An 18,771-nucleotide genomic window follows, 5' to 3' on the forward strand; every position below is an offset into this window, starting at 1 on the left:
CCCGTTCCTTATTTATATGAATGATATACCCTCTAGTATTACGGGCAGCTCCAAAATATTTATGTTTGCTGATGACACTAGCTTGGTGGTAAAGGATGTTGTGTGCAACATTGCCTCGGTTTCAAACAGTGCTGTACATGACCTCAGTTCATGGCTCATAGAAAATAAACTAATCACAGTAAGACTCAGTTTTTACAGTTTCTAACACACAATTCAACAAACCCTGATGTTTTAATTTCACAGAACGGGCATATGATTAGTGAATCCGAACAGTTCAAATCTCTAGGTGTCCAGATAGATAGTAAGCTGTAGTGGAAAGCCCACGTTCAAGATCTTGTTCAAAGACTTAATACTGCCATTTTTACTATTCGAACGGTATCAAAAGTGAGTGATACTTTGACACGAAAATTAGTCTACTTGGCTTATTTTCATTCTCTTATGTCGAATGGTATTTTGGGGGAACTCTTCCCATTCTACAAGGGCATTTTTGGCTCAGAAACGGGCGGTTCGGTCAATAGGTGGTTTGAGTTCACGAACCTCTTGTCGACCTCTGTTCACCAGTCTGGGTATTTTGACATTGGTCTCTCAATATGTATATTCCTTATTGTCATTTCTTGTTACCAATATTAGTTTATTCCCAAGAATAAGCAGCTTTCACTCGGTTAATACTCGGCAGAAATCAAACCTGCATTTGGATCGGAGTTCCTTAACTCTCGTGCAAAAAGGTGTGCAGTATACTGCTGTATCCATTTTCAATAAGCTGCCACTTGAGTTCACAAATCTGAGCAGTAATCCACGCGCTTTCAAATCAAAACTGAAGAGTTTCCTCATGGTTTATTCTGTCGAGGAGTTCCTTGAAAAATTAAGCTGATTCTTATTGTATTGCTGATAGCGTTTACTTAAACTTATGGACTGACTTTTTTCAGGTTCATGAACATTTATATTTATCTGTTATTACTTTGATGTTGTAATTTCATGTACTCACACGTTCCATGACCTTGGAGATTTGCTCCTCAATTTGGTCCTACGGAACTTGACGTGTAAATAAAATAAAAATAAACGAATTCCTCAAATGGTTCAAAAGGCTCTGAGCTCTATGAGACTTAACATCTGAGGTCATCAGTCCCCTAGAACTTAAACCTAACTAACCTAAGGCTATCACGCACATCCATACCCGAGGCAGAATTCGAACCTGCGACCTTAGCTGTCGCGCGGTTACAGACTGAAGCGCCTAGAAGCGCTCGGCCACACCAGCCGGCAAACGAATTCCTCTCCTGTGCCTATTTCTTCATATCAGAGTAGCGGTTGGCACCACACGTGCTGTCGCCCCAGTAGCTTTCTGAGCAGCGTGGTCGAATGCCAACCGAAGGGGTCCGCGTTTGATTCCCGGCCGGGTCGGAGGTGTTCTCCGATCGGGGACTGGGTGTTGTGTTGTCTTCATCATCGTTTCATTATCATCGACGTGAAAGTTCCCTAAATGGCATCACGTAAAACGACTTACACCGGACGGCGAGCAGGCACACGACCCTACGGCCTAAATTATTTACTAGATGTGGTCCAATTTTTCTTTTGGTCTGCAGTACCCTCTAGACCCATGAAGGTTGCTCCCTGATATCTGAACACGTGTCTTATCATTCTGTCACTTCTTGTCGTTGTTTCCCATACGCCCATTTCTTCGCCGATTCTGGGAAGAACCTCATTTCTTACCTTATCAGTCCGCCGCGCGGAGTGGCCGCGCGGTTTTAGGCGCCATGTCGCGGACTGCGTGTCCCCTTCCGCCGTAAGTTCGAGTCCTCCCTCGGGCATGGGTGTGTTTATCGTTCTTAGCAACAGTTAGTTAAGTAGTGTGTAAGTCTAGGGACCGATGACCTTAGCAGTTTGGTCCCTTAGAAATTCAGACATCTACAAGGCGGCGCACGAAATGTTAACAATTGTTTCTTTCACAATTTACGACGCACATTAGATATCCCGCTGGGATCTCTACAGTAGTACCAGCCGAGTTTGGAAACACAAATGAGTCACGAAATGACGTGTAATTCACGATACTGCAGCTAGGAGACTAGTAAGCAGTAATGGCTGACAATGGAAGACTGACGACACAGCAACGATCGGCAATTGTGTTACTTTTTCATGAAACGAAAAGTCTTGTTGTGACTCAGAGGCGTTTTCGACAACAGTTTAACACACGATGGGTGCCTTGCAAGAAGACCATCCACTGGTTGTACGATAAATTTGTACAGGAAGGAACAGTATTGGAAGCGAAGCGACCTCGGCCTAAGCCTGTTTGTTCGCCGGAGAATATTGAAGCGGTACGAGTTGCTGTACAGAGAAGTCCCGGGAAATTGTGTAGAAAGGCAGCAGTGCAACTGGGAAGATCCAGAGGCTCCGTTCAACGCATTCTTAAAAGTGACCTCCACATGTGCACATACAAGATGATGTGTGCACAGAAGCTCACCGAAGCGAAGAACACAAGCAGCAGAGACCACTGTTTACTCAGCGGGTGGAGGATAGGGAAGAAACTCTCAACAACGTTTGGTTTTCAGACGAGGTGCATTTTCATTTATACGGTGTGGTTAACAAACAAAATTTACGCTTTTGGGTCACTGAAAACCCACAAGTGCTTCATAAACGACAACATCATGCTCCGAGGATTACAGCGTGGGCAGCAGTTTCCAGTCACGGACTTGTTGCACCCTGTGAAACTGAACTGACTGAACAGCGACCGTTAGTTGAACATGCTTCGCAATACCTTCATTCCACGGCTTCTTGCTACTGCCTTGCCCTTCAACACGCAGTGGTTCATGCAAGATGGTCGCTTGAATGACGGACAAAATCTCCCCCTCCCCCCCCCCCCCCCCAATAGTCCAGACCTCAACCCACGTCACTTTTTCTTTGGGGGTACCTAAAGGAAAACATTTTCCCGAAACGTCCACGTGATTTAATGGAGCACAGAAGATTTATTCTTCAATCTTGCAGTGAAATTACGGAAGACATGTTCCGTAGGGTAATCACTAACTTCAGTGTTCGTTTGAAGGAAGCTAGGAAACGAAACGGACATATTGAGCATGTGCTGAGTTACAACAAATCTCCATGGACAGCTCTTCATTGTAGTATATGTTCCTTTCAGATTGTATTGACAAAGTTTATATTCAAAAACATTTCATGCGCCACCCTGTATTTGTGCAACACCGTATCTCCAACGCTTCGATTCTCCTCTGTTCCGATTTTTAAACTATTCAAGATTCAGTACCATACAGTGTTGTACTTCGAACGAACATTCTCAGAAATTTCTTCCTCAAATGACGGCCTAAGGTAGCGGTAGACTTCTCTTTTCCTGGAGTGCCCTCTTTGCCTGTACTAGACGTGTCGTCCTCGGGTCGTTCGTCATTGGTTGTTTTGTTTCGAAGGTAGTACGATTTCTTCATTCCTTCGACTATTTCGTGACGGCAATTTTTGATAAGTTTCTCGCTACTGTCGTTTGTGCTACATCTCGTTACTTTCGTCTTTTTCCGGTTTACTCTCACTCCATGTTCTGTTCTCATTAGATTGTTCATTCCATTCAACAGATCCTGTAGTCCTGCTTCACTTTCACTGAGGATAGCACTGTCATTAGCGAATCTTATCGTTGGTATCCTTCACCTTGAATTTTAATCCCACTCTTGAACATTTCATTTATTTCTGTCGTGGCTTCTTCGATGTGTAGATTGAACAGTAGGGGCCAAAGACTATAACCATGTCTTACAACCTTCTTAGTCCGAGAACTTCGTTCTTTGTCTTCCAGTCTTACTATTACCACTTGGTTCTTGCTCATATTGTATATTACCCGTTTTTCTCTACAGCTTACTGCAGTTTTTCTGAGAATTTCGAACATTTTGAATCATTTTAAATTGTCGAGTACTTTTCCTACAACGACAAATCGTATGAGCATATCTACATATGTTTCCAGTCCGGCTTCTGTTACCAAGAGCGAAGTCAGAACTGCGTCTCTGGTGCCTTTCCCTTTCCTAAAACCAAACTGATCGTCATCTAACGAACCCTCAATTTCCTTTTCGAATCTTTTGTGTATTGTTTTTGTCAACAGCTTGGCTGCGTAAGATATTAAGTTGACTGTGCAATAGTTTTCACACCTATCTGCCCATACTATCTTTAGAATTGTGTGGATGATATTTTTTGGGAAGTCTGATGTCGCCAGGCTCAGATTCTAAACACCCCGTACCCCTAATCCGCAGCTTGTGATCTAGTGGCTAGCGTTGCTGCCTCTGGCTCACGGGGTCCCGGGTTCGATTCCCGGCTAGGGGACTGGGTATTTGTATTTTCACCATTTTATCATCATTCATGAAAGTAGCGAGATTGGACTGTGTAAAGACTGGTAATTTGTAGGGAGGCTGATAACCGCGCAGTTGAGCGCACCAGAAAACAAACCTCATCATCATCCGTACCCCTAGAAAGAGAAATCTACAAGGCTTAGTCGAACGACTGTGCGGGCCATTGCTGAGAACCACGGTATTCTAACCATCTTCTAAGCCGGCCGGGATGGCCGAGCGGTTCTAGGCGCTACAGTCTGGAACCGCGTGACCGCTACAGTCACAGGTTCGAATCCTGCTTCGGGCATGGATGTGTGTGATGCCCACAGGTTAGTTAGGTTTAAGTAGTTCTAAGTTCTAGGGGACTGATGACCTCAGGTTAAGTCTCAGTGCTCAGAGCCATTTTGAACCATCTTCTAAAAAACATGTTGTTGTACACCAGGAGCAGAATGTTTTGCGTGTCCATCGTGCACATACGCCGTTTAGAGTCTAGAGTGACTTTTTCATCTAAGTTGTTGACGATAAAAGTTCGATACATCTCAGCTGTGAGAGTACGTGCGATGTAGTGTGGACCCATGGTTTCAGCTCCAAGGATTCCGCACCACACATTAAAGGACTAACTACTTTAACAACAAACGTCGCGTATCCGTGTAGGATTTTCTGTGGCTCAGTGACTCATTAATTGCACCATGATCTGTAAACGTTTATTCGTCAGAGAACGTTACACTTTTTAAAGCGTCCAGAGTGAGGTTATTCAGTGCTTATTCGCAGGAAGTAACTCTCCGATTCTAATTGTTCCCATGGAGCTGCTGTGTCAAAGACAGCTGGTAAAGGTGAAAACTGTAACAGTGTACTATTGGCTTCACAGATGTTAACTTGATACTAGTGAGAGGGGCAGTGTCTCGTAAGCTGACGTAAGGATCGTGGTGTACTGTTGCTACGACAGAAACTTCCACATCCTCAGTTCTTGCTAGACTCCGTCTTTTACCGCCGCTCCTTCTCAAACTGCTTGCTCCTTGAAGTCGATGTTCAGAACGTAATGCCTGACAGACCTTTTTCGACCAGAATATCTCACGCCACGATCTACGGCAGACGCCGAGCGTCAGAGATTTTTCAACTTACTCGTTGGATACGTATGTCATGTTTATTCCACGTCAACATCCGTCGCAGACTAAACCTCGTGTGACTGAGCATTCCGAACTAACTTGTGCAAGGATGTGTAAGGGTGCATTCTACAATTTAACTGAACATGATTCAAACTGTGCATCGTTGAAGCTCGTGCAAATCTTTCTATTTGACGCCACCTCAGCGAATCGATGAAGATGAGAGAAAACGATTGGGGCAGCACAATCACCCAGTCCCAGAGCGCAGAAAATCTCCGACCCGATCGGGAATCGAACCGCAGACCTCGCGATCTAGAGATTGCGACGCTTACCACTATTTTTTTATTATTCTTTTTGTCTGTCTGTTTCCTCGTCGATTTTCTTCTGCAGTTCTGTGCAATCGCCACTTGACATCTCTCACTTCCATCGATGAGAACTTCACTCAGTTTTTTTATGACGGAGGGGGGCCATCCCCTGACCGACCACACTGAGCTGGACCGTGATCTGCCGCCATCTGAAAATAGATAATTATGTACAGCATGTTGCATCGATCTCTAAACGATTCACCAATTCTAGTTCCCTAACTAAAATTCATAAAAATGTGATTTAAATACATTTTTACACAGTTGGATTATATACATGAGCTGCATGATAAAAAGCGAAGTTGTATTTAAAAAAATTACAACTCGTTGCTGTAACTCCCTGGAATATAAATAAAATATAATTACGAAGAAAGTGTAACCTTTGTTACGTTTTTCTGTTGTTCTGTACGTACTTAGAAGAAAATTTTTATAGCCAACATCGCGTTCAAAATAATTTTTTATTGACCAGTTTCAACAGCTAAGACTGGTATCTTCAGATCTTCAAATCTTTTTTTGTGGAAGTCATGCTCTAATGTGCGTTCGTTACTCATGCTACGTTAACATCTTAGTGGAGAGTATACTGTATATTTCCACAGAGGTTGGTCAACTTATCACACGTAAAATATACACGGGTAAAGTAATTTTGAACACGATCTTGGCTAATAAAATTTCTTTAAAGTACATACAAATCGTTCTCTCTCATATCTCGTTTTACGAAACTTCAGTCAGATTTTCTGTATGTGTCTACTGTGCCACAGCTCTATGTTCCTTGACAATGGCACCGATATAACCCGCCAGTCTTATTCTCGGCACGCTTACGTTGATTAGGAACGTCTGTTAACGACTGCACTACTATAATGTCAGAGACATTTACACAAATAAGTAATCCAGTTACAATAACTGCAGTTAGAACACTGAAAAGGAATGTAGAACCTACGTATAACTTTATAGAGCAGCACCTTGTGAGAAAGGTAACTTCCAATAACGGAGACCGCAACTTGACATACAAAAGTCTGGTAGTTTCTCTAGCAAGTCCATATCTACAAAGTTATCTTCCAAGATGACTTCCTGTGGGTCCACTGTATTGGCGGCGATACCGCTGACTGAATATTGCCGTAGCTGGCCTCTTAGGATGGACACCAATAGTGGTCTGACTGTGCCGTGAGCTACTGTGAATTGACTGTAGAGGCTACGCAGAGTTGCTTATGTTATTATGTAAATGAATGCACTCAGTGCTATGTCTGTGTAAGCAGAAGAAACTAACGATCAAAGTCCGAAAACAATTTATTGGACTGTTCAATTAACCAAAACAAATTCTCTAAGTATAACACCAACGCAAAATAGAGATCCGTCTTCGAATCACAACTACATACATGAATAACACAGAAAACAACAGAAATAATTTCCTACTAGTCTCCGCCAGAGACGTCTCCGATATACCAAGCCTAATCCAGAAATCAGCAAGAAGATCCAAGCCGGGCTGCCGGGGGAGCAGCTATCCACGTCTGCTGGCGGTCGATGAACTACCTATGTGCGCCGGCCTTTATAGCGCTTCGGCGGATGAGTACCTAGAAACTATTTTCCATCACGTGGTTTGACGTGTGAAAATAGTTCCGGGATCTGCAGCGACCTCTTCCTTATGTTTATGTAGGCCGGTAGTGGCCCCTGGTGGCCGCTGGTGTCTTTGCAGTGTTGTTGTTGTTGTTGCTGTTGTGGCCGTTCATCAATATTGCCTGTCGGCTGCAGGCTGTCAGTTTGGTTGCTGATACTCTAGGCGCCGTGATGTCTGGTGGAGAAGGCCACAGCACTCAGTCCGCGTTATTGGCTGCCGTCGGCCAGGATGACGAGCTGTTTACACGTTGGCTCTCCAAGTAACGTGATGTTACACGGCAGCTGATTGGCGTCTGCAGAACGAATTCCAAAGTATTTTTGTAGGCAGCCGTCGCTGCCAGCCTTTTCCAACGACCACACCTGCTGACTATGCAACCAGTGACACCACACTGTACAAAGGGATGTTGTCCGGCGGGAGTCTTAATAAATATTCCTTTCACATGTAACTCGTATTTTTTAAGTTACAGAGCATGGGACACTTTGTATAGGCTCGTGGATGAAATGTATGTAACTGTTGGAACTACACAGATTTTTGAAATGTTGTACTTTACTGCTTTTCCGAAGAAAACAAAAGCAGATAGGTTACTGCGTAAGCAATCTAATATTACATACATCGAAAACATTCACGAGAGCACTTTGTGAAGGAACTGAAAAGAGGGTGGGGAGTATCGAAAGCAGATTAGAAGGGGAACAGTTGGAACTTGAGAGGACCAGAGGTATTCGAGAAACTATTTTATTATAACAGTTAATAACAGAGGGCGGTTTATGAAAAACAAGGAAACATACATTGAATTCTTAGATTTGAGGAAGGTTTTCCATTCATAGGGTGTGATAGAACAGTAATCTCTTTATAAAATACAGACTCAAGTGACTGATACTGACGTATTCATGCAAGTCCTTGGCTCAAATGGCTCTCAGCACTACGGGACTTAACTTCTGTGGTCATTAGTCCCCTAGAAGTTAGAACTACTTAAACCTAACTAACCTAAGGACATCACACACATCCATACCCGCGGCAGGATTCGAACCTGTGACCGTAGCGGTCACGCGGTTCCAGACTGTAGCGCCTAGAACCTCTCGGCCACTCCGGCCGGCCATGCAAGTCCTATTCATACATTAACCTGTAATTGGCTATTACAAAAGCAGATATTTTTATTACATACCATCTGTACTTACATGTTTGTTTTATTTCTTCACATAGTTGCCGTACAAATTTAAACATTTAACATATGGCGACATGAGCTTCTTTAACGCTTCATCAAATAGTGGTGCCTCCAGACGCCTTAGCCAGTTGTTGACAGCACCCTTAATCTGATTGTCGATCGTTAATAGCCAAGCAGGCCTTAATACTGGCACAGGATAGAAGTAGCTTGATGCAAAATTCGGATAACAGGGAGGATACTGAAAAAAATCTTCCACAAATAAAATCTGGTTTTCACTACGTCCATTGTTGCAGCGCATCCGGGAGTTTATGGACGGGGCAGAACATGGAGTGATCTACTTCAGTCTCGGCTCCAATGTCAAAAGCAGCGCTTTGCCGTGGGAGAAGGCCAAGGCCTTCCTGGATGTCTTTCGTCAGCTGCCACAGCGAGTCCTCTGGAAGTGGGAGAATGAATCGCTGCCTGGACAGCCAGATAACGTGATGGTCAGCAAGTGGCTGCCGCAGCAGGATGTTCTCGGTAAGCTCCCAACCACCGCATTTCTTCTTTTTCCACATAAAGAATTTATCACGTCTCAGTAAGTACCATGTATTACAGGCAAACAAGTCCCTCTTATGCAATACGAGTATCTGACACTTTCGTGGAGGCTTCTTGAAGTTACGTTAATGGAGCTTATCTCAGGCCGATGATTGTTTAACATCCTAGAATTCAATATGGCTGGTACAGTCTGAAAGATTCCCGTCTAACCTCCTTGCCTAGGGACGCCAGATGAAAGTTGATGTCGTCAAGCCCTGAATGAAAATTGCGCAACGGATAACTGGGGAGGGGAGCTTGAGAGCGCTACCTAGAGAGCGTGCCATTTCTGTACGATACTAGGCAAGGGGCTGGAGGGCTCACACGCTGATGTGTGGGTCCCTGCATTCTATATATTTTATTTACATGAATTCCTTTAACTTGACTTCTTTGTGATTTTTAAGGTATGTTAAAGATTGATGACAACTGATTACCTATTTATTTTAAACATTATCACTCGATTTTACAGCGATTGCAGCAATTGTTCCAGTTTCCAGATATTACAATTTTGCAACTTATAGCTCGGGTATATTATATACTAATCTGCACGCACATTTCTACGGGCAAGACGGTATTGCGTTGGCCAAATGTATACCACCAAAGTCTCCCAATATTTTACATAGGACATCCACCATGTGAGGAGTATAACGCGCAAACTGGGGACTAGATACATTAACACAGGGGGGTCAAATTTCCGAAATTAAACGAGAACATCATTTCCTTACACAATCCAAAGCTGGAAATAAAAGAATTAGTACAAATATTCAAATACCTCTATCCATGCGTGAACATTGAGACAGACGCACAGAGGGCACGTCTGTTCACTTACCTGTCTTCTGTAACACTCCCAGAATATCGCGGGCACCCAGAGGTCTTCCTGGGCCCCGGTGGAGGAGATGGTCGAACCGCTTGACCGTGACCAAACTCTCCACTCAAAATCTTGTGACACTGGGACGTCTTTGACTTTTACCTGCCTGTGATGTCTCTCTGATCCGCTACCCAGGAGTGAGGTTGGCAATACTATTCTACAGAACTACTTCCCAACTAAGATTTGGCCACGCATTACGGAAAGGTGTGAGGAGGATTAAGAAAGTTCAGGTGCAGATTCACATTCACGTACAAGAAATGCATAATACGCGTCACATATAAATACGTATTATGAAGCCTGACACATTTCTTTCCACCCGTCCACATGGGTTCTGTTGCACCCGCGGCCAGCCGCGTCGTGCAATAAAATTGGCGGTGGAGCTGCCTCTGTTTGTATTTCCCGGTACGAGCGAGCAGTGAAACCTGCTGCTTATGGAGCGGAAACTACTGTACCGTTTCAAGTCGAAGACTTATCTCCTGAGTAGAAGGAACAAAAATTAGAAGTTAATGTCCCGTCAGTGATGAGGCCATTACAGAAAAGGCACAGGCCATACTGAGAAACGAAGAGAAACGAAATCGGCCGTACCCTTTTCAAAGCAACTGGTCAGTTACTTTCCATAAGTGATCTAGGGAAGCCACGAATAACGGTTATCGGGATGACCTAAATGGGATTTGACGCGGTATCCTCCAGAAGTAGTGTCCAGTGTGTTAACCTCTGCGTACCACGTTTGATCCACAATTCTACTCAGACGTAAGTAAATGAGGTGCTGAGAGCCACAAGGGCCTAAAACACACCTTCGTAGATTTTGATACTGAAGCACGTTTGTATGTTGCTGACATCTGCTGATCTTACGGTTAACCAGCATTTTATACATGAACATTTGCGAAAAGCTCTCTCGCCGATTTCTCTGATGTTCACATCCATAAGCACCCAAAGCACAAATTTTCACTGCTCTAGGAACGCTCATTGGCTACAATGACGCCCATTTCTTCATTAAAGCTAAAAGTTCTTGAAATATTGCCCCACCATCACCTCACATTCCACGGCTTCAGCATTCTAGTCTCTAAAATGGACGCTGAGGATTTCAGGAAACTTAAGAGTGTTACTGACCTCACTACAAAACTAAAAGTTGATGTTCGTGGTAACAATGTAAGAGTACACTTCAAAAATATTACGATGACGGTGTTTTCTACAGATTGCCGTGAACTGATGTTTAAAGTAACACATTCTTCGTTGGAGTCATGGCAGATCACCAGTTTCTTCAAGTGGAATAATGGGCGACCACAGCTTGCTATTTTCCCACAGTGTGTGGATGTCTTGCACAGTCTAGTGCCCAAACAAGCAGATGGAAAGCAAACATCGACCTTGAAACACAAAGACTTAAGAAAACTACTGTATCAAACTCAAAACACATAGACTTAACAAAACTGCTATATTTTGTACTTAAAAAGAATACTTTTATGTGAATCTCAAGCCAGAGAGTATCCTTAATGAATATGGTGGAATAGATAATAGCAGTTTGTGTACTGCGTTTAGTATCTGTTCTTTATATTCTGACTTTAGCTTCACGTTAATTAAAAAGGACTTAACGCTGAAAGAGACAGTATTGCCACTAACCTACAAAAGTGTGATTTGTAGATTGACATTAACACTAATTACGCTAAACATTAAATAAAATTTCATGGCACAAGGTGGGTGCATGATTCTTTCATAGGAAATGTAAGATGTTGAGACTTGGTTAAAAAGTTAGGCAAACGTATGACAGTAGTGTTTTGCCAACAAATATGATTTTCAGACTTTTTTTCCAAAACTTTGTATCTGTCCTTTGTCTCAATTGTGCAACGATTCTATGCTCAACTCCGATGTCTCGTTACACTTTTACTCACTGAAAACCAATAGAAATTTGCTTATGCATAGTTCGATGTGAAACAATTTGAAATCAAACCCCAGACCAGGTAAAAGTTGATCTATAATAATGTACGAATTTGAAAGGACAATTGTTGGGGACTGAAAATGTCGTTACAACACGTAACAAGTATTGTGAAAAACCTCGTAAGCGGCATGGCTAGCGTCAGGACGGTACCCAGCTGCGTCATTCGATAGATGCTGTAGACACCCAGGGACGACGAAAAGGTGTCCGGATACTAGCAGTCACGGACAGAAGGTTTCGCAGACTCGACAGGGTATGTAAAAGTGATGGACGGCGGCAGACACTAGCAGAGACTGTAGCAGCGGATTAATAGTGGGTAGGCTGATTTGTACAAATGCTTTAGTTAATGGAGGGGAGGCAGCACAAGATGAACATAATAAAGAACTGATGTCTGATTACAATTGCGTGAACAAGGTTATTTTGTCTGCATGACGAAACATGGTGCAATCAGGAAAGGGGTGTTTGCTAATTAATTAGCGTCACTACAACAGTGAAATGTGAATGAGAATAATAAATAGAAGAGATTTCTTATTTCAATGAAATCTTTTTACAAGAAATTTACAGACACAATTCACGCAACGTATCACAGCTCCCAGTGAAAAGTAACTAATGAACGGACTGTAATTTTAGAGGAGTTACCACAACCCCACAATCTTTGATTATATCAATATTGTTTGTACGGCGCAGAAGCTATACGTACCTCTCATTTACAGTTAAATTCAGATCAGAAAATGAGTCAGATTTAATCTAAAACAGTCAGATTAAATAACATAAACAGTTATAAAATCTCCGTTACGATCATTTCAGACAGTGACCATAAGAAGATGATTCTTGGTTTAAACTGCCAGAATTATTTAAATGTAACTGGCCCGATGATTTTGATTATCTTCTCGTGCCCCGGCGAAACAGAAAACTGACCAAATAGCTATCAGGGAGTAAAGCGTAGAATGTATTAAATCCAAAGCAGATGCCTATCAACAGATAAGTCAGTAATTGTACTGTGGAAAGTTTTAAGCAACTCATCTCCATAATCTTATCTTCTCTGGACGTGTTAGGCAATGTAATATGCGGTACATAAAATTGAAACAGGTAAAACAACGAAACATGTTTCCATTTGCATGTTGAGACCACTAGACGATGCAAAACAAACAAGTAATGCACGTTGTACAATTCAGCAAACGAACTGGATGTTGTGATGAATTTCCAACTCCTAAAAAGAACTAAAACATAGACGCTAACAGAACAATCTCAGTCACACTGATGTACGGCTAAGCAAATGGGTAATAACGCCGGAAATAGGACTTTCTGAAATAAAGGTAAATTATTGACATTAATCATAGCACTAATGACTTTTATACACGTTAGCGCAGTTATATACAAATTGAGTTTGCAGCATTGTCTGTACTAGTATATAAGGGGAACACGTTATTATCAAAACACTTAAAAAGTCCTTGGCCGATTGACTTCAAATTCTTACAATTTACTTTAATAAACTCTTAACGTAACAAGATGTGGTCTCTCAGGCCGCGCGAAAATTTTGGAACTTGCCCTCCAAGGTCTGTACCAGCGGAATGCTTGTACAGTACCTCCTAACCTCCTTAAACCATCAACCGTACAAAGTTTTGTCGTCGGTTGCGTTATCGCCTTCTTTGTTTCTCGCTAACACGCGTTACTAACATGTGTTGTGATCTCCTAGACCGCACCTCTTGAACTGTTTACCTATTCTCTTCCGTATAGCACAAAATGTGTCACAGGAACGTTCCCAAATTTGAAGAAGTTAGTATTCGGTGGATGGAGAAAGATGACAGTGACATAGATCAGGAAATAGAAGAAAAAAAAAAACAATGTTTCAGTAGCCAATGATCATTGTTGTGCTAGCAGAGAATGAGTCAGAGGAAAAAGCTTCAGGACAATTGTGATGGGTACCTTTCTGTTTCTCCAATAAAGTACTCAGTGTTAGTTAAAATCAGATGTGTTGTAAGTGGTGTTAAAGAAAAATGTAGAACCCAGCATCGAGTATCAAGTGTGGTGACCTTTTTGTGCCTATCGAGGGCCATTTTTATGTGCAAGTTTAAACTATGGAATTTAGTCGTACGTGAACATTTACTCACTATAGGCAGCAAGTAAAATTAAGTTCTGTAACACTTCATATATGAACGAGTGTACTAGTTAAAAAACCGTACAAAGGCATGTGATTTAGTAGGATAAAAGTCAGTTTAAGTACAATAGCAGGGAATTTAGGAAAACGTAATAGAACAACATATGGAATACCAATCAATCGATACTATAGTCACTAATGAAGATGCTGTTCAGTTGCAAACTTCCTACTTACTTTTGTAATCAGGACTTTATTAAAAATGCCAAAGGTATTGTTAATCAGAACACAGGGAGGAGTAGTGATCTAAATAAAAATAGATTTATTCACTCTTAACATCACAAGACAAAAGAAAAGTTAATGAAACGTGACACAAACATTTTTGACAAACGCTTTCACTAATATGGGGTCTATGGTGGACAAAGTGATCAGCTGGGGATAGATACACGACACTAACCAGAACAATAATCGGTTTATCTGACTTCATACACGTGAATCCGGGGTATGGCACAAAAACAACACCATCATCAAGCATCTATACTACTCCAAAAAGAAAAATATGGTTCGAAAGAACAGGGTGCTGAGAAACACATACAGGAGCCCTACGCCATAGCAGCGAATACTTTACCCTTCTCCTGGTCCAGGCGGGACACCACGATGCGTTCGGCGACTGAAGTCATTCACGGCAGCAATCTGTTATTAATGGCACGTGCCCGAAAAATGGAAGTACGCGGTCTCGTGTTCGGCTAATTCGGAATGAAGGTACTTCCCTACGAGCCTCTGAAAGCCCGGTGGATTCCAGTGTGCAGGTGGACCTGTTTAATGGTCTGCCAAACCAACCTCACTCCGTCCCTCGACTATGCATGACGGAATAAGTCAAATGTTTAGACGGCTGACTCAAGACAAATAAATACACCCACGCATTATTTGTTGTGTGCTTTATGCTAGAAGCATGGTTCAGAAGGTGACTGGCACAGGCTATAAGTGGCAAACTAGCAAGGGCACAAGTCTCACCATTTAGGTAGAGACCTTCAGTTCTTTACTAGTGAAGTGTCAGTACAAGACACCACTTCTCTTTCTCTCTGCTTTGCTCACCAGTTTGGTAGCAAAGCCCATTTACATCTTAGACCACTCCCACTTTAGCACATGCCAATCATGAGCTCTAGTGCCACATTCGAAGATGGGAGACTGCCCCTTGCTCTGCATTCACAGATTTGACCAATCAGACACTTTAAAGATAATTGGGAGAAAAGATTCAGCTTTGCAGCCTCTTTCCCATGTGTTCATGACACGTCCTTTGCTAACGACATGACCAGGATGGAACCACAGCCCTCTATAAAAAGATCGTTATCTCCCATGTTGCGTCCATTTCGAAGTTTCCAAAGCACGGCCATAAACTCGCTAAAAGCCTCGTACCTTCACAAATATGTTTTGTAACAGAGTCTGGACGTCTGTGACCTGTGCCACAGAAATTCGCAGAAAGGTCACAGTTTTCTCGTCGGCTTCCTGCCTAACAAGGGCCCATGCTCTGCCATATTGCTGGTCTTAAATGCTTTGCCCATTGCAGTGGCGTCTCCTCAGCGCTGGTCAGCCTACCTGGATGTGGCCCCTGACTGATTGGTGCCATCCAACGTGTCTGCACAATGAGGATGCAGAACTCGGCCGTCCTGAAATGTTTTCATCCAGGTTCCGCAGAAAAATCGCTCCCCTCGGCCCTCAGTCGTCGTATGCCTTTACTGGAGTCATTTAAATTGGCGCCCTATTCCTTCGAATGCATTTAAAGCTTACCGCTACTCCTTCACTAGAGTACACAAGCAAGAGCGTTAACTACTGCCCACCATTTCATTGTGATTTGTGAAGACAGATTGCAGTAAAGATCATTTTCCCTAAGAACATGAAGTGGCATGACAGCAAGTCAGAAGTGATAGTGCCCTCCAATCTCTCACAGTATCACAAGGAATTTTTCAATTCATAATATTACAGAGGGCAGCCAGCACTCTGATTGGAAACGTTGATCTACTGTGCTGGCTAAAACCCAAGACATAGGGTGGGACTTCCATGCATTACGATTTAAGAACTGTATCATAGAGCTGAAGCAACATGGAACAATATTTCCATACCGGTGATCCAAGTTCAGTTGGATGCTTAGGCCCATCAGAACCATTTTCACTTCTGTGTAATAACCCAAATACCTAAAATCAACTAAACACTTAAATTTTGTATTTTTCCCCCATAATTTGCAAGTTTCAATATTTGCTGTCCAGCCCAGTGTTGAAATTTTAATGACCAGCTGTGTAACCTATTTCATATAATTTTCCTCCATACAGAATTATTCACAAATAAACATTTCTATTTGATTAATATTGGTAGGAATTGTTGGAAATGCTGTGGAAAAAATGTTGTGAATGTTACTTGTTCTGTCCTTAGCTCACCCTAAGGTGGTCCTGTTCGTCATGCAGGGAGGGCTCCAGAGTATGAACGAGGCCACTTACCACGGTGTCCCGTTCCTCGTGATCCCATTCTTCTCTGACCAGGCGCACAATGCCGCCAAGATACAGCAGGCGGAGCTTGGCCTCAGGTTGGAGTTCCATGACGTCACAAAGGATACTGTGTTACGCAGTATACGTGCTGTTTTGCAGGATTCAAAGTAAGTCTTTAACAGACAAAAAAGGCGTGTTAAATGAGAATATATTTTCGTCATAGTATAACAGTTACAGTAACAAAGCTTCATATCAACGAAAATTTTATGCTCTAACATAAGTCAGATAAAGTTATTTCGTGAACTACTTTCTGCTCTTTCTTCTTTTACAAATGAGTATACTTGTGCTAAAATATTTGTATACAGAAGTGCTATCATAGAGCTTGTATACCACAAATGGTTTTAGGGGTCTTAGTCGAGATATTTCTAGTGATGACTGAGGACAGTGTACTGAACAACACTACATCAGTATTTAGTTCGTTTGCAGACCAATAAAATGATTCAAATGGTTCTGAGCACTATGGTACTTAACAGCTGAGGTTATCAGTTCCCTAGAACTCAGAACTACTTAAACCTAACTAACCTAAGGACATCACACACATCCATGCCCGAGGCAGGATTCGAACCTGCGACCGTAGCAGTCGCGCGGTTTCAGACTGAAGTGCCTACAACCGCACGGCCACACTGGCCGGCGCAGACTAATAATTACGGCTGTTACTAGTAGCGCGTTTTAGGTTGATTCGTATGTGGGCCTAAGCCATTAAAGTTTATTTTACCCTGAGTTGCAGGGCAGGTACTGAAGTATGGATGCATGGAGGCAGTCGTAGTCCGCATTGCCATGAAGTTGCGACCGCACGGACAACATCAGACAGTAAATCAAGCGACGTGTTGGCGGGAGGACTGTTGAATTCAAAAGAATAAATAAATAAATAAATAAAAATAAAAAATACAAAAAGCAATACTCACTGAAGTTGGTACATAGTAAGATATAATATCTGTACCAATGCCCCTAATATCCCATATAAATTGGCCTTGTCATCTGACAAAAGCATATCGTAGCCCCTCCAAAATTATGAACAGCCAATTAGTAACTTACGATGCTAAACAAGAATGGTAATTAACTGAGTTTATTACATTAAGATGTGCAATAAAACATCTTACAAACATTGGAAATATCGAACTATTACGTTAGCATATTTGGATAAAGTGTCGGCGCTCAGGTTCTAACAGGCGTGTTCCAGTATAAAACAATAATGTTCGATAGGTCGTACCGTGATTCCTGAAATAGTAATAAATAAAGCAATAGATGGATAGGCATTTCCGTCTGTGGCCAGAACGGAAAGCATAAAAATCCGCAATTAAATCTTCAGAGTTAAGCTTGAAAATTACTTAGTGGAAATAATTTGTCCCTACGATTCGCCTTGCTGTAGCGGCTAGAAATGCCGGCGGATGCTGAAGCGGCTAAAAAAATCAGTTATTGGTTTCGCACCAACAATTCTGCTGAGAAACTCAGCCAGAAGCATTTCTAGGTCGCCAGCTTATCTGCTCGAACAGGCGCTCATGTGCTTGGCTGATGAGGGGCGGAGAAGTAGTCTGGCAGCGTAGGGCCCTGGCGATGAAGTGATTTTGTTCGTCTACTGCCGGAAAGGACGTCTCTGAGTTTCACGTTTTCGTTCTTTACGTCGTTTTAGTTGGCTGAGCTACCGATATTCTCAGCACTGACCATCCAAAAGGTGCCTTTCAGGAAACTGGTCTGTCTCTGATTTCAGGTGGTTGACTAGTAAAGCGTTTCCTAGTATTTGGTGCTGAAAAATAGCGCCCTGCTCTTTCTATCTTTTTCTACAGCGAATGAGATCGTCCTCGACAGCGTAACCGTCTGTTTGTAACTGCTAAGATATTTGCGTTTGCCAGACCTGGCATCACTTACATTGTGTTGAACATTCGGTTTTCCGCAGAGCTTGGGTCCTAGCAGTTCTCACACTCACACAGGTAGCCTGAATGGTTCTCACTGCACATTTCGATCTTATTTGCTGCGGGCGTTTTATTTCTAAGACGACTTGTTTTCTGCGTTTCGCACACCAAAGCACCGTCTCTGGACCGGCTGTTGTTACGCTGTGTGCCTACGTGACCAGATCGCACCTGCTCACTTCTTCAGCCGATTTCTCATACACAAACAGCAGTTGACCAGCGTTACCTGGTGAAACGTTGTTGTGATGCCTCGTGTAAGGTGCAGAAATGCGTACCATGAGGTTTAAGACTTTGATAAAGGTCGGATTGTAGCCTGTC

At 42.6% G+C, this 18,771-nt stretch overlaps 1 protein-coding gene across 1 annotated transcript in view; it reads left to right on the forward strand.

Moving 5' to 3' along the window:
* The window catches only part of LOC124595353 (UDP-glucosyltransferase 2-like), a 93,343-nt gene that overhangs the window by 62,695 nt on the left and 11,877 nt on the right, over positions 1-18,771 (forward strand). Inside the window, exons 5-6 of the mRNA XM_047134068.1 lie at positions 8,837-9,059; positions 16,434-16,653. Of these exons, the coding sequence (XP_046990024.1) occupies positions 8,837-9,059; positions 16,434-16,653 (443 nt within the window). The remainder of the gene's footprint in view (positions 1-8,836; positions 9,060-16,433; positions 16,654-18,771) is intronic.

The sequence above is a fragment of the Schistocerca americana genome, chromosome 2 (genome assembly GCF_021461395.2).
Source record: "Schistocerca americana isolate TAMUIC-IGC-003095 chromosome 2, iqSchAmer2.1, whole genome shotgun sequence".
NCBI lineage: Eukaryota > Metazoa > Arthropoda > Insecta > Orthoptera > Acrididae > Schistocerca > Schistocerca americana.